The following is a 15,494-nucleotide window of genomic DNA, read 5'->3' as shown; positions in this document are numbered from 1 at the left end:
TTCTTTAAATCTAAGTATATTGGAGATGGTGAGAAAACTTTTTATTTCTTTCTTATTTATTCATTCAAATATTTACTATCATCTTTAGTTTTTTTTAATTTAAAGATTGACAAAAATAAACTAATAATTTTTATTAAATGGTTAATAAGATAAAGCTGAATGATATATTGAAATCTATGGGATCTTGATTTATTCATGATTTAATTACAAATACCAATAAATCTCAGCATTTTATCTCAACGGTATGTTGAATCAACTATAATAGTATACGTTGATGATTCTAAAAAAAAATATATTCAGACTACATTCACGCAATAATGCAATTCTAGATCTTGTTTTCTCATTTAAGGTGAACTGAGGTTGTCAACTTTTAAAAGCGATTGAGAGTCCCGAAGAAAAACGACGTACCAGAATTATCGTAATGTACTGACAAGATGTTACGCAAGAATTTTAATTTCGTAAGGCTCATCCGTATCTCCAAGACACGGTAATACTCTATTACTAGATCACCATTATTATGATGATAATATTTTTCATTTTATGAAGTCTTTGTAATTAATAATTAGATTATAAAATTGTTACAGTATTTAATTATCATCTAAGATGACGTTTTTTTTTCCAAGTATTATTCTTGATTGTTACAACGTTGTTGACTTAATGAGTCTCACATCATGTTATCTCATTCTCATTTTGTGTACTAAAATCTCAAATGTCGTAGATGAAAATCTCCCACGAGAAATTGCACATTCTTATATAGCTCTTATGTGGTTTCCTTTTTCTACATTATCCCCATAAGTATTTCTTTTTGTTCTCATCTACTACCGTCATTGGTAAAGAGATATCTAGAGCAGAAGTTATTTTTTATTCATTAACTCTGATAGTAAATTACCCTTAAATAATGATGGTTAAGTATATTAACATACTTGAATATTTGTTAATCTTATTCATATTTATAGGTATGCCAGTAATAAAAATACTTTGCTATGGTATTTCCTTACGAAAGAGAAGAAGATACTTTTAATATATGTATACAGAGGATCACCGACGAGACGATACGAGTGAAAGTCATGCCAAAGGTATAACATATTCTTGTAAAAAGAGAGACTAAGTTAGTATACATATAGCAAATCAAGTAGAAGCTAAGTTGTATCTTGCAACTCATGATTATAAATTGTTTTACATGGATAATATAGGTTGGCCGGATTTCTAATATATATTTATTATGGCACGTGTGCATACTGTTGATCTACCACAACTATTATCAAATTCTGAGACATTTTTTTTAACTTGATTTATCGAATAATATTTTATGGAATAATTTAACATCAAAAATGCCACATTAAATTTGATCAAATATGTTTACTGAAGATCACTGATGGGAAGGAAAGAAAAAAAATTATATTATTAAATAGTTTGAGTATATAAATATATGCTAATGTCTGGAAGATTAGTCTGAATGGTTCCAAGAATATCCTTTAAAAAGTAATAGAGAAAATAAATAAAACGATGAGGTAGAAAAGCTGCTATACTGTTGTTAATCGTGTTAGCAAAAGAAGAATCAAAGTGCTTGGGATTTGCTTTCACTTTCTCACGTGGCAATAAAGCAGCCGAGGCCTTTTCGTCTCTCGTGGAGGAGCGTCTTCTGTTCTCGCCTGGAGGATTGCAGGAGACTTGTCGAGAGAAAGAGTAGAACGAGTATCGCTCAAGGCTTAGAATATCGATGCTTTAATGATTTTAAAAAATTGTTTCCATGTTTAGCTGTGGAGGGCAAGAGATTGCATTGCAACTCTACTATGGATGGCCTAATGTGATTGAGAATGTTGCTCTTCAATCTTAGTGGTATCTCGGAGTTTATTCAAGCGGCATTCAAAGGATAAAGATATATAAATGACTAAAAATGATAGCAATTGGAGTTAACTACGGAAAAATAAAAGAAAAAAAAACACTAATGTAAGTGTTATTGAGTTATATACACATTCTTATTGAACTTTATTATTATTCATAACTCTTTAATTATCACTCGGAAGAGAAGTTTAATGTATTAAAATTATTATATAATTAAAGAATGCAATTAAAAAAAATATCTACATTATTTTCTCATCAATAAAATGTCAATTAATATTCATAGATATTTTTATGTGGAATGTCTTGGAAAAATAATGATTCATGTGTTTAGCATAATCATAAATGATTTTATGATATGATTTTTTATACTATTATGGTATTGATATTCTTTGAATAATGTAATTGTAGTTGATACTATATTTTACAGATCGTGTATTAGAATATTAAATGATAGGCGTAATAGGTGTATCTTATAACACGGTAATGGACACCTACATTAAAAATCGAAACAATGAATGAAAAGACAGGAAAAGGAACGAAGACATTATGTGGGAAGTAGCAATGGATACTTGGCACTTTCACTATATGTACTCTCTGCCTATTTCGTATTGAAAAAGTAAAGAAGGAAAATACACATGTATCAAGCAGTTAATAGCAGTTATTGATGTTGCCAAGATTTCAAGGCTGAGTCAGCATACATGTTCCTCAATTGTCGGAAATGAAATGCAGTCATGTATACTTGGCACCCTTTTCTCTATTTTAATTTACCCATGGCAGATTCTCCTGCGTTTTCCAACTTGTTACAGCGAAGCTCGTGACATCCGGTGATGCAATGAGTTTGTGTTTACCTACAACGTTTCAACGCGGATGTATGCTGAAATGATCGACATTATCACTTATCGATTAACCTAAATATTTTTCTCATGTCTTCGTGGTTATCTTATTTATTTATTTACTCTTCTATTTTTGATGCAAGAGAGATCAAGGTTGTGTAAAAAAATAATCTATTACGTTTACGAAATTTATTTCAAAATTTAAATTAAAATTTATTTTATTTTTTGCAGATAGAAGATATTCAGAATAATGACATAATGAGTAAAGTAATGACAAACGTGGGTTGAACATTTTTAACAAATACTGGAAGTTAATCGAGTTCATATTTATAATAATAGTAATAATAAAATAATAATAATGATGATGATAATGATGGTGATAGAGATGGAGATGAAGATGATGATAGTGAGAGTATTTTCTCTGTCAATGCCCTGGGGGACGATAAGGACATACTAAAAATAAAAAATTATGTTGATCTATGACCTTTTCATTACTTTCTCCGAAGATCTCATGTTAAAAAAGTCCATATACTAGTATGAGTAACCTGTCAATGGGTAGTAAAGGCTGAAGCCTTTCGATCAGCACGACCCTTATGACATGTCTAACCTTTAAGATGAAATTCCACAGACGTCGAGCACTGTCAATTTCTGATATTTGCCGTTATTGTAGAGTCACTGTTGTCTTTCCTCATTCCAATCATTCATAAATGTTGATAAAACTATTTTGCTATTCTTCAAGAATTTCTCTATTCTTTTTGAATATAAAAAAAAAAAAAAAAATTAATGTCTTCTTATTCTTAACTCATGAATTATGATTATTTTTTTTTTTTTCTCACAGAAGAAAATTTATGATGTAATAATAAATAAGGTAATATAAAAAATTAATCAACTAAAGTATAGCTTTCTCTATTTGAATTAACATTTAAAATGCATAATTAGTTAAAAAAATAATTGTAAAGATGAATGGAATTGTGTGTTAATGATTGAACATCAACAAAAGTTACATTAGAACAAATCTTGACAAAAAATTTTTATACACATGAATGTTATAAGTTAGGAAGCGATTCCAAGACAACTTTCGCCCTCCAAGGCTGAGAAGATTCTTAATAGTTGTTGAGTCATTCAAGATACTTACTCACGTCTTGATCGTTGAAATCTTTCAGAGTCAAAAAATGTTAATTAAACAAATTAGTAATGATAAATTATTTAATTATCATTTTTGAAAGCATCAAATATAGACAGTTATGATTGATCTCATTTATAATGATGTCATGAGAATCATTTAGTATGTGAGAACGATGACATTTTTTTCTATTTCTATTGAATTAGTATTGTTTTGAAACTCTAAATTAAAATTGTACATATATAGAATTGAAATTAATCCATTAATAATTGATGATTAATTTTTAATCCAACAAAAAAATTCATCGATATTTTTAATTAAATGAAATAAAATACTATTAAATAAAATTGCAACTAATGATTTTCAATCAATGTTTATAAAAAGGAAAAATGTGTATACTGTTAGGATGAATTATTATAAATATATTTGTTTTTTTAGGATATAATATTAATTGAATATTTTTTCTGATGACAAAACGATTTTTAAAAGTAAAAATATTTGGGTGGAAAGTGCTCATTACTGTCTTAAGAATTTCTTGTTAATTTGTCAGAATGTTATAGAAATGATTGAGAGTTATTCTAACAATGTCCTACTGGTAAAATGTCTTTTATATGTATGGTGTGTATATATATACACAAATATGTATCTACATATGAGTATCATCATCCTCTTATGGTCTTTTGAATGACGTAATGAAAAAGTTACGTATAGAATATCTCTCTCACCAAATGTACATTCTCTTAGATCCTTTCGATCCCTACTCCAATAGCAATACCCATCTTCAGGTGGCTGATGAACTCTCCTTTTCGACCAGACATTCACTAGCGATCTTACAGTCGCATCTTCAAGGTGATTTCAGAAGGTTCTTCTGGTCAATAAGAGTTACTATTAAAGTAGTCATATAAAATTGATTCATTTTATACCAAGTGTTGAGTTAAAAACATTTTATCTTAAGTTGAATTAATTATTGCAAGATGTCTTTGAAGAACCTGGTCTTCATTTCTATTGGTTTGTTATTAAATTTCCATCTTATTTATATTTTAGTTATTTATTTTCATAGATTTTATTAAATTATTATCATAATTGGTGGAAAAAGGAATAAAAGTCTGAGTTTTTTTTATCAAAAATTTTGTGTATTAAATAAATGAAAAAATTGTGCGTTAAGTGTGTGAATTATGGAATAAAATAAAAATATAATTTTTTAACTTATTAAGAAAGCAAGCGTGCATGTCATGATTGCATGGATACATTTTTCATTGTTAAAGAGTATAATAGAAAGGTATATTTAGCTTGTCTGGTGGCTATCACTTAATAATATTATAAGAATGAAACATTTTAATTCTCAAGATTTATTACTCATTAAGCTTCTCATATTTGTATAAAAAAATATAAATTTTATTCTATCTAATTTGTAACAAACTATCTTCATTTATTAGCGTATTTACTATTTAATTTGCAATAAAGTTTTATAGTAATCTATAAATAAATCATGTTGCTTGACTTTCCTCTGGGTGAACTAAAAAGACAACAAATTTAATAAAATCCCTGAGAAATAAAATATGTTAATAACATTTCTAATTGTGTAATTGTATTGTATACAGCTGGAATACTCTGGTGTTGCGCGTTAGGTCTACAGAGACCACCACCAAGATATTCACAACAATTTATGCCGGAAACTTCGTTTACTTGTCGCAACAAGATTGTGGGTAGTTACTATGCTGATCCTGAAGCTGACTGCCAGCTATTTCACGTATGCGTTTCAGTAGCTGGCCTCATTCAAGATTATAAGTAATTATTTAAATAATTTTAATAACTATACCATGTGAAGATAGTTCGAATTTTTGAATAATCGTTAAATCTTACAGATTTTTGTGCCCCAATGATACGGCATTTGATCAAGAAAGTCAAACTTGTGCTAACTGGTATGATGTCGACTGCGAAGCAGCAACACTTTATTATGCGAGCGACAATTTCGACCTTTACAGAATCGGTTCAGGTCTTGAATCCCTTCACTACGACATGTATCGTAGTGATGCAGAGCCTCAAGATCATCTTCAGCGCAGTGAAACTAATGATCCTGTTCGATCGGCTGCCAATAATTACAATCGTGTAGCTCAAAATAATTATAATAACCAAAATAATAATAACAACAACAACAACAACAAAAATAATAATTACAATAGTGATAATTATAATAACCAGAAGGGTGATATTTTACGAGGAAGTAGCAGCAGCAATTTTTACAACAGCAGAAATAATGGAAAAGAAGAAGACTATGATAATGAGAAGAATTATGAACCAATTGTTGAAGCTAAAAAGAAACCTGGTGTTAGAAAAGTTGCCAGAAAGCAACAGTTTTATAACAATAATAATAATGAGAATAATTATGCATCGTCAACTACTGCTGCTCCAGTATCTTCAACGACTCAACATTATAATAATAATAATAATTATTACAATAGTTATAATAGTCGTCGTAACAATAATCATAATGAAGCAACATCATCATCACCATCAACAACAGTACGTCCCATTGATGACTACAATAAACAGTTCAATGTTAAACATAACATTCAAACATCTACTCATCGACCTTCATCAACTGCTCAACAAACTTTTAGTACCTATCAAGTGCCAAGTACAACTGTAAAAGCACCAGTGTTTAATAATAATAATAATAACCATGTTTATGGAAATCAAAAAAGTAACACATTGGGATTAAATACTCCAACGACTGCCAAGTCAGTTACTTATAATCAAAATTTCCAATATTCACCAAGTACACCTAGATCAACAAGCTACAGTCAAAACTATCAAGATAAATATAATAATCAGGACACGCAGTTTAACCAAAATTCACGAACTCCATCTACCACTGTAGCACCCAGTACTAATTATCAGCAAACAGATTACACTCATTTCCAACAGAGAAATTACAACAACATTCAAAGATCAACTTCTACCACTATTTTCCCATCAACCACAGCAGCTTATGTTGATAATAATAGCAATAAATTTAACAGTAAATCAGATGGAATCACTTCATCACGTACTGGTACATCCCAGACAACGAAATTTTATCCAAACTATTCAGCTAATAATTTTGCTCCAACTACTTACTCTCCTATTACCACGAAAAAGAATAATGATAATAATGGACAATATCGTGATTCCAATATCCAATCATCAAAATCTACTCAATACTTTGATTCTACGAAACCACCAAAAAAGAATAATCAATACAATAATTATGATAACAACAACAATTCGGGTAAATACTTTGAAACAAGCACTGCCAACTATGACTTTGTAAGATCTCAAGGCATTGGATTCAGTCCATCAAGTATTAATCTTTTAGCAGAAACTCCCAAAACAACTACTCTTGCTCCACGGTAATTTTTTTGTTTTTTTTTTTTTTTCAAATAATTTATAAGATTTTATTTGTTCAAAATATTTAACCTTTGAATGTTATTATTTAACAGAAGAACCGCAGCACCAACTACTTATAATCCAAATAACTTTAATTATCGTGGATCACAACAATATTCAACCACACCTAGAGGATCAACTTACAACAGTGGTTCAACTCGACCTTTTTCTTCTACTCCAACATTTACAGATGACACAACTTCGAAACCAAAGTCTACTAAAAAGAATGACTATGATTATGCCTATTATGATAATGTCGGGGCATTAGAGTATGATGGTCTTGACTTGGAAAATGTAGCTCGAAATAAAGAATCTTCAAAGATAGCAAGGAATTAGATAAAATTTGAATAATTAGTGAAAAAACTAATATTAAATAAATTGCAAAAATTTCTTTAATTAAATAAAATGTTAAAGAAATTATTGTGACATGTAGTAGTTTTTTACACAGCCAATATTTTATTAAGATTAATCTTTAATCGATGTTATATTGATTTGAGATAGATGTAAATAACAATTGAATAAAAATAAATTTTTTTGTTTTTTTTTTTTAAATTTTCGAGTTTACAAATGAAATTAAATGAAATATGTATCCAAGATATTCAAAAGTATTTTGTATGTCAGTATTTAAAAATAGAATAAGATTATTCTATTTTCAAATCAATAATGAAATGTTGAATTAAAAATGAATGAATTATTATTATAGCGCCATTTTTTAAATTAATTATATTTTTATATCTATATAATATTGTTGTTGGTATTGACAAAGAGTTACATGGTATAAAATAGAATCGTTGAATTGTATTATAACATTACAATTTATTTTATTCTTATTTTTTGTACTGAATGTATATATTATAAATATCTTAATTAATTAAAAAATAAAGAAGCATATTATTGAAATAAATAAACTCTTCCTTTTTATTTTATAGACAGACTTTTGTTAATAAGAAACTTGTTTATCGTTACAGTTTCTAATTATTTCGGTCAATTATATGAGCATCATATATTATTATGATATACAATTTCTGACAGATAATAAGAAAAGTTGGATTACTGTATAATTTCTTTATTTTTTAATGAGTATTCAAATAATTGATGATGCTAAATGCAAGGTTGTCATGCTGAGTCACTTGAGTTTTCAAACTCTTCATACAAATTATCTCAATTGCAGTTCCTATAAGATAATATACATCGTAAATATCAAAATTGCTCCGTCATATTGCAATCTAATCAGTGCAAAAAAGAAATATAAAAGAAACATTTAATACAACATAATCGCAGTAGCTGTTCTGCAGTCAAGTGGCTTTGATATCATAAGTTTGTTTTGATATAATGTAATTATTTTATAAATACTGTTGAATTTAAATATTTTTAACACCATCAATTAAATTACTAAATAAATAAAAATGGCATTCTTCACGAAATATTTAGTTTTTGATATGTTTATTGGATTGGTGTCTTTATTTTTCTTAGCATATTTGTACATGACACGTAAATTTAAGTACTGGAAAAAACAAGGAATAACTGAAGTGACACCAATACCATTTGTTGGAAATTTTGGAGCATGTTTGATTGCTAAAAAATCAGCAGGAAGATGGATCCAAGATATTTATGAGTGGGGATCAGGATTACCTTACGTGGGTTTATACATTTTTGATAAACCTGCACTTTTATTTCGTGATCCTGAACTTGTGAAAAATGTACTCGTACGGGACTTTAATTATTTCCAAGACAGATATGCCAGAGCAAGCCCACATGATCGACTCGGTGATGCAAACTTGTTTTTGTTGAAAAATCCAGCTTGGAAATTAGTGAGGACCAAGCTCACACCAATCTATACATCTGGTAGATTGAAGAAAATGTTTGAGCTTATGGTTGAAATTGGTAATGATCTTTCAACACACATGGAAAACCTTCATTTGGAAGGAGAAGGAAAAACTTTGGAAATGAAAGAATTAGCTGCCAAATTTACAACTGATATGATTGCTACAACAGCATTTGGTGTTAAAGCGAATTCTCTAAATGATCCAAATGCAGAATTTAGACAATGTGGTAGAAAAATATTCGAAACTTCTTTGTACCGTAACTTTGAATTGACTGCAATATTTTTTGCTCCAAGTCTAGTTAAGCCATTGAATTTACAGTTCATGTCGAAAGAAGGTGCTGACTTTTTGCGAAATACAATGTCAAGTGTTATAAATGAAAGAGAACGATCTGGATTTAAACGAAATGATTTGATCGATTTGCTTGTAGAGTTAAAGAACAATGCTAAAAACGATAGTGCATTTAAAAATTTGTTTGGTAATGGATTATTTCGTAAAAATAATTATTCATTGGATATAAATAAAATAAGAAATATTTACAATTAATTTTAATTACTTGTTTAGATTTTTCTGGTGATAATTTAGTTGCCCAAGCTGCTGTTTTCTTCAACGGCGGTTTTGAAACCTCTTCGTCAGTTATAAGTTTCACACTTTATGAATTAGCACTTCATCCTGAAATTCAATCAAAATTAAGAGAAGAAATAAATGACGCACTACATGAATCTGATGGAAAAATTACTTATGAAATGGTAAAATATATTTACTCATTTTGTTATTCATCTTTATCAAGACGGATCATTTGTTTATTGGATATTTTACTATTTACAGGTTATGAATATGCCATATATGGATATGTGCGTATCAGAAACCTTACGGAAATATCCCCCACTACCTTTCTTAGATCGTGTAACAACTGAAAATTATAAAATTCCTAATTCAAATATTACTCTAGAGAAAGGTACTCCAGTTGTTATTTCTGTTTCTGGTCTTCATTTTGATTCAGAATATTTCCCGGATCCTGATAAATATGATCCAGAACGCTTCAGTTCAGAAAATAAAAAAGCTACCAAACCATTTGTTTACATTCCTTTCGGAGAAGGACCACATATATGTATTGGTAAGTATTATATAATTAATACAGAAAGTATTATTATATATGTTATTATAACCATTATTTATCACTTTATTTTTTAATATTATTTTTTAGGTATGAGAATTGGATTACTCCAATCTAAACTTGGCCTTATCAAGTTATTATCTGAATATGAATTTACTCCTTGTAATGAAACTTTAATTCCTATGCAATTAACTCCAAAATCTGTGTTAACAACTGCATTAGGTGGAATTTATTTAAATACAAAAAAAATAAAAGCTGCATAATATTTAGAAAATAAAATTATGTTAATATTTGTTATAAGCTTGTGACCTAGATTATATATTAAAATATACTGATTTATTTATCAATTGTAAAATTAAAATTTTATCAATGTTTCAATGTTTTTTTTTTATATCTCTAGATAAAAAAAAGTATTTTTTTAAATGTATTGCAAGCTGTATCATTTCTTTTGTAATATAAATGTAGTTTTTTATTTTATTGGCAAAAACATAGAAATATTATTGAAAATTATTTAATTTATAAAAAAATAAATAAATATCGATAAAGTATTAAAGTTCACCAAGTTAATGATAAATAATGTAGAATACAGCAAGAATAAAATCAATAGTTGCTATATATTGTAAATAACTCAGGTAAAAGTTTCATAATAAATACAGAAAAATCCTCGAGATATTTCCATTTCTAATAAAAATATAAAAATATTTAATTTTTAATAAATAATACCAAATAAAAAATAAAAATGGTTTATTATAAATAAAAAAATGATCCAACGTAATCAGTTGACTCAGAAGTATACATTTATTTTCATTTACAAAAAAATCAATTTTTATAGTAATTGCAAATCTTTTATACTTATTATACTCGTTTAATAATAATATACTCGTGATTACATATTATTCCTTAATACTTAAAATTTTAATCTATTATAATAAAAACTAATGAATAAAATAATATTATGACACGTATTGATTCACAACTACAATATTTCATGTAATCAGTAGTACTTTTTAAAATAAAAAATATTTAAATATTTTATTCTATTATAGAACAAAATAAAAAGAAAAATGGATAAACCTATTTAGAAATACTCACATTAATCATTCATTAACTTGGGAATTTTCATATTATCACAAATGTTAATTAAATAATGAGTATGTAGTGATACGATAGGTGTTTTTTTTTATTTTTTCTACTGCATGTATAGATTTTTTTACAGTCAATATCAATTGTTACTCGCCAGCGAGTAGAGCAATTGCTGAATTATTCACTTATTTCATATTTATTTATATACTCATATATCAATTAAATTGGTTATTTTGTTAATACATTTTTTGTATTTATTTCCTAATAACATTTAATTTAATTGATATACTTAAAATATCTATTACATAATAATGAATGAAATTGATCGATTTATTAATGATATTTTCACTCACATGTAATGATTTTTTGATAAGTTTAAATTATGTACACTCACATTGATTTTATTGAAATTTCTTGTCATCAGATTAATAACAGTTAATTAAATTTACTTTGAATCAAATAAAATGATATGGAAGAAGATATTATCATGTCAGAATAAAAAAAAAACAAAAACATTATAGATGATTACATATTGTTTTTTTTTTAATATTATTTGTATTGAAATATTTATCATAAAATATAATTCATTGAAAAGTTTCAATGATAAATATTGGTAGAAATTGAGATCTTACGTTTATTCATTATATGAATAACAACATACAACATACAATTGTAATACGAAGTATTTGGCTGTAGCTTATATAAATTTAATTCTCTTGTAACCGATAACACATTTTAAATAAAGATCTTAATATCTACGATAAAATTGAAGCCAAATATTTAATTAAAGTTTTATTAATTGATTTAATAAAAGAAACCATCAAGTTTCAAATTTTATTCATTCATTGTATCATTAATATTGAGGAAAAAAATAAATAAGAACAGATATCATACGTTGATAGTATTTTTTTTAGTTTTTTTTTTTCTTACACAATCATTACTTGCTATCACTCGTTTTAATGACGAGAACGAGTAAAATACATTTTGGTTTAGGCCTAGTTATCATTTAGACCGATTTAGATCTAGGCCGTGCTGAAATTCAGGTAGGAAAAAATTGACTATAAATACAAGTTTCAATTACAAAAAAATTGATAAACAATAATAAAAAGAAGAAAACGAAAAAAAAAAATCGCTACAGTAATTTAAATAAATTGTGGAATTTAATTTCAAAAAATGCCCAATACAAGTTGGGTGGCTGATAGTAAATATAAGACTAGAGTTCAACAATACATGCGGTTTAATCGCCGTATAGAAACACTGATGAAGTATAAAAATATAAACATCTAAAAATCCAAGTTTAATAATGCAGAGAATAAGAAGTGAGAGTTATTGAGAATCATTGTTAAAGATTTACATCTTATTTAAAAGTCAATTATTACTACTCATTTGTCTTTAAATGAGATGATTAAAAGAGACAATATTACGTTATACATGTAAATATTGATAATTTTTAATATATTTTTGTTTTTCTATTTGCAACATTCAAAGACAGTAATTCTCGGCGATTTTACAATTGCGTCTAATTAAAATCACTCAACTCTAACACCTTAGAACTCAAAGAATTCTATTATTAATATACATTTTATATATATATATATACGTATATATATATATAATTAATTAATTAATTAATTATCTGATTATCTATCTAACTATATTTTTATCGATATATTGAGACAATAAACGTGTAGATATTATATTTACGCAACATACGTTTATGGCGATTTTAATTTATTTATTGTAAACGTTACGTATAATAATAATAATAATAATAATAATAATAATAATAATAATAATAATAGTAATAATAATAGTAATAATAATAATAATAATAATAATGATAATAATAATAATAATATACATAACAAACAACATTAATAATAACAATTAATCTACATACGTCAAACTACATTCAGACAATAAATAAAATAATCTACAGACCTAATAATTTATCAGCCGCGATATTTCGACTTAATTATGTATAAATTAACTACACTGTCAGACATTTTTTAAGAGTCTCCATTAAAACTCTGTAACTTCAATATTCAATCCATAAATAATATTTTTTAGTTTACTTTTCTTTCTTACTTTTTTGACAAGTTACATTCAATATTCGTTTGTATAACTTAAATCAGAAAGTCGATAAAGAGTCAACTTTCATTTTTGATTTTAGTATCAACTTCTCAGTAGGAAGTTTTTTAAATATATATTTGGAATAGCAAGTTATGTTTCATTCTACCCGTAAAACTGAAGGAATACATAATAGTTTTTCATTGTTACATTACTATATACTTGGAAAGACATTGAAACATTAAAGAAAAATAAAATTTAACCACTACAACAAGATGAATGTTGTGCCCACCATTCGCTAAATTCGGAGAATCTACCTCTTTTATTCTCCATCATAAAGATGTATCATTTAACTTCTTCATGGCCGGGTGAATGGAGTGGATGAGTTGACGTTGTGAAATCACCAGCATGCCTTTTTGGACGAAAACTAGAAGTTAAAGATGAAATCCAACCACTTGGTGATTGTTGAACCGATTGATCATGAAGTGAACCACTGTTACTTCTTCCGTCAATACTCATACCAGATTTAAATCTAGAAAATAAGCTAGGTGATTTCTTTGCACTAGATGGTGAAGAGAAGACAAATGATTTTTTTTCAGTCTTTGCTGAATCTTTGTAGAGCATTGAATCAAGACTTCCTGTATGCTGCATCTCCTCAGATTTTTTATCATCTAACATACCGAGAATACTTTCATGTTGTTTAGTTATTTTAGAAATGTCCTCCATACTAGCGGAACTTCGTCGAATTTCAATTTTTTCAATATCTTCATCAACAATATTTGAATGTTCAGGATCATTAACAATTTCTGGTTTTGATTTTGTTCTAACATTTATTTCCGTAAAATTTAATTTTTTTTGATCTTTCATATCTTTAGAAAGCTGTGCCTTGGATATAGACATCTTTTCCTCAGGATTAGAAAAGTTTCTTTTATGTTTTACAATAGAAGTTTCAGAATCATGAGCTGGTAGGACCTCTAAAGATGCTGAAGGTCGTTTTTCTTTAGTAAACACCATTCTCCAACTTTTTGCTCTACTATCATGTGATTTTCGAGTTTTTGGTAACGTCATCGCTCGCTTATCCATATTCGAAAGTGTGAGAACAGCAGTTGTTGAAAGGTCTTTGGTGTTTTTTATTAAATTGCACCTTTTACAAATAGATAAAGTACTATTTTGTCTAGAAGTACCACTCATAACTGAATTACTTTTTGTAAGAATTTTAGTAACTCCATGATGCTTTGACTTTGAAATTGGTGGATCTTTAGAGTCAAAACTAATACTCAGTCGATCTGTAAAATTTCTTAACCTTGATAATAATGATTTATGATTATTAGATGATGATTTTTCATCACAACAGCATTTGAGATTATTATCTGTTACTACAACTATTTCCTTCCTTCCAATTCTATCATCAGTATCACTACTTGTTTTTTTATTGGAATTATTACGTCCAATAATAGTCTCTACAGCGATATTACCACCATTTTCTTCAACCCTTTCATCTTTAATTCGAGTTTCTATACACAAAACTTGATCTTTTTCAAACTCTTCAAGAATTCTTGTGTCTTCACCGGATCTTGCACTCACAGGAGAACTCATGTCACTACTGAGATTATCTCCTCTACTTTTTCTTCTCTCACGTTCATGATCTCTAACAGCCTTTGCTAAATCATGATTATGATAATCTAAAGATGACTTTTCCCGACTTCCTTTCCTACTTCCAGGATAACTTCTCCTTCCAGCTGATGAAGGTGCAACATTTCCTTCTGTTGAAATTTTAAATTTTAACGTCTTTTCGCTAACCTCAACTTCAGTTGCTGTTTCCGGATCTGAACTCTCTACATTATCTGATTCTTCCAGCATTATATTTTCACCCTCATCTTCTATTGATCTTGACCGTGATCTAATAGTACAACCTGAACGCTTAGAACGCATGCTATGAGATGAAGTAGATTTAACAACGTTAGACGAACCGGTAGTTGATGATGACATTGTAGATTCTCCAAGATCGACAATACTTTTTCGATGATGACGTTCATCTTTGGCTGCTTCATTCAGTCGACGATAATAATCCAAAGCATATCGTACAGGTTGTACAATAAGTTTCTGAATAATAATAACAACAAATACTTTATTACTGATACGAATATAAAAATAAAATATATATTGACTAA

General features: G+C 27.7%; 3 protein-coding genes and 1 long non-coding RNA gene across 6 annotated transcripts in view; 3 read left to right on the top strand and 1 right to left on the bottom strand.

The window, feature by feature from the left end:
* The first annotated feature begins 115 nt into the window (after positions 1–115).
* LOC118075104 (uncharacterized) lies at positions 116–2,323 on the top strand. Of its 2 annotated transcripts, none has more exons than XR_004691263.1 (5): positions 116–242; positions 350–487; positions 957–1,076; positions 1,194–1,950; positions 2,273–2,323. It is a non-coding gene; the product is annotated as an uncharacterized lncRNA (long non-coding RNA). The 2 variants fall into 2 exon arrangements; XR_004691264.1 differs by having other exon boundaries at positions 957–1,108.
* Positions 2,324–4,611: 2,288 nt separating this feature from the next.
* On the top strand, positions 4,612–7,930 carry LOC118075102 (GATA zinc finger domain-containing protein 14-like). The gene is made up of 4 exons (XM_035096756.1): positions 4,612–4,809; positions 5,403–5,589; positions 5,667–7,193; positions 7,284–7,930. Exons 1-4 carry the CDS (start codon positions 4,776–4,778, stop codon positions 7,564–7,566), a joined length of 2,031 nt encoding a protein of 676 aa, XP_034952647.1. The 5' UTR covers positions 4,612–4,775; the 3' UTR covers positions 7,567–7,930.
* Positions 7,931–8,499: 569 nt separating this feature from the next.
* Positions 8,500–10,449, top strand: LOC118075122 (cytochrome P450 6k1-like). The gene is made up of 4 exons (XM_035096779.1): positions 8,500–9,531; positions 9,618–9,802; positions 9,882–10,170; positions 10,261–10,449. Exons 1-4 carry the CDS (start codon positions 8,637–8,639, stop codon positions 10,431–10,433), a joined length of 1,542 nt encoding a protein of 513 aa, XP_034952670.1. The 5' UTR covers positions 8,500–8,636; the 3' UTR covers positions 10,434–10,449.
* A 2,667-nt stretch (positions 10,450–13,116) lies between these two features.
* The window catches only part of Pde9 (phosphodiesterase 9), a 35,639-nt gene continuing 33,261 nt past the window's right edge, over positions 13,117–15,494 (bottom strand). For both annotated transcript variants that reach the window (XM_035096776.1, XM_035096777.1), the window contains exon 11: positions 13,117–15,426. In XM_035096776.1, the coding sequence (XP_034952667.1) occupies positions 13,669–15,426 (1,758 nt within the window). In that variant the 3' untranslated portion in view covers positions 13,117–13,668. The remainder of the gene's footprint in view (positions 15,427–15,494) is intronic.

The sequence above is a fragment of the Chelonus insularis genome, unplaced genomic scaffold (genome assembly GCF_013357705.1).
Source record: "Chelonus insularis isolate UGA/USDA-ARS -01 unplaced genomic scaffold, ASM1335770v1 contig_145_pilon, whole genome shotgun sequence".
NCBI classification, from domain to species: Eukaryota; Metazoa; Arthropoda; class Insecta; order Hymenoptera; family Braconidae; genus Chelonus; species Chelonus insularis.
Note: the sequence above shows the minus strand (reverse complement) of the source record. Positions and strands in the feature narration are given on the sequence as shown.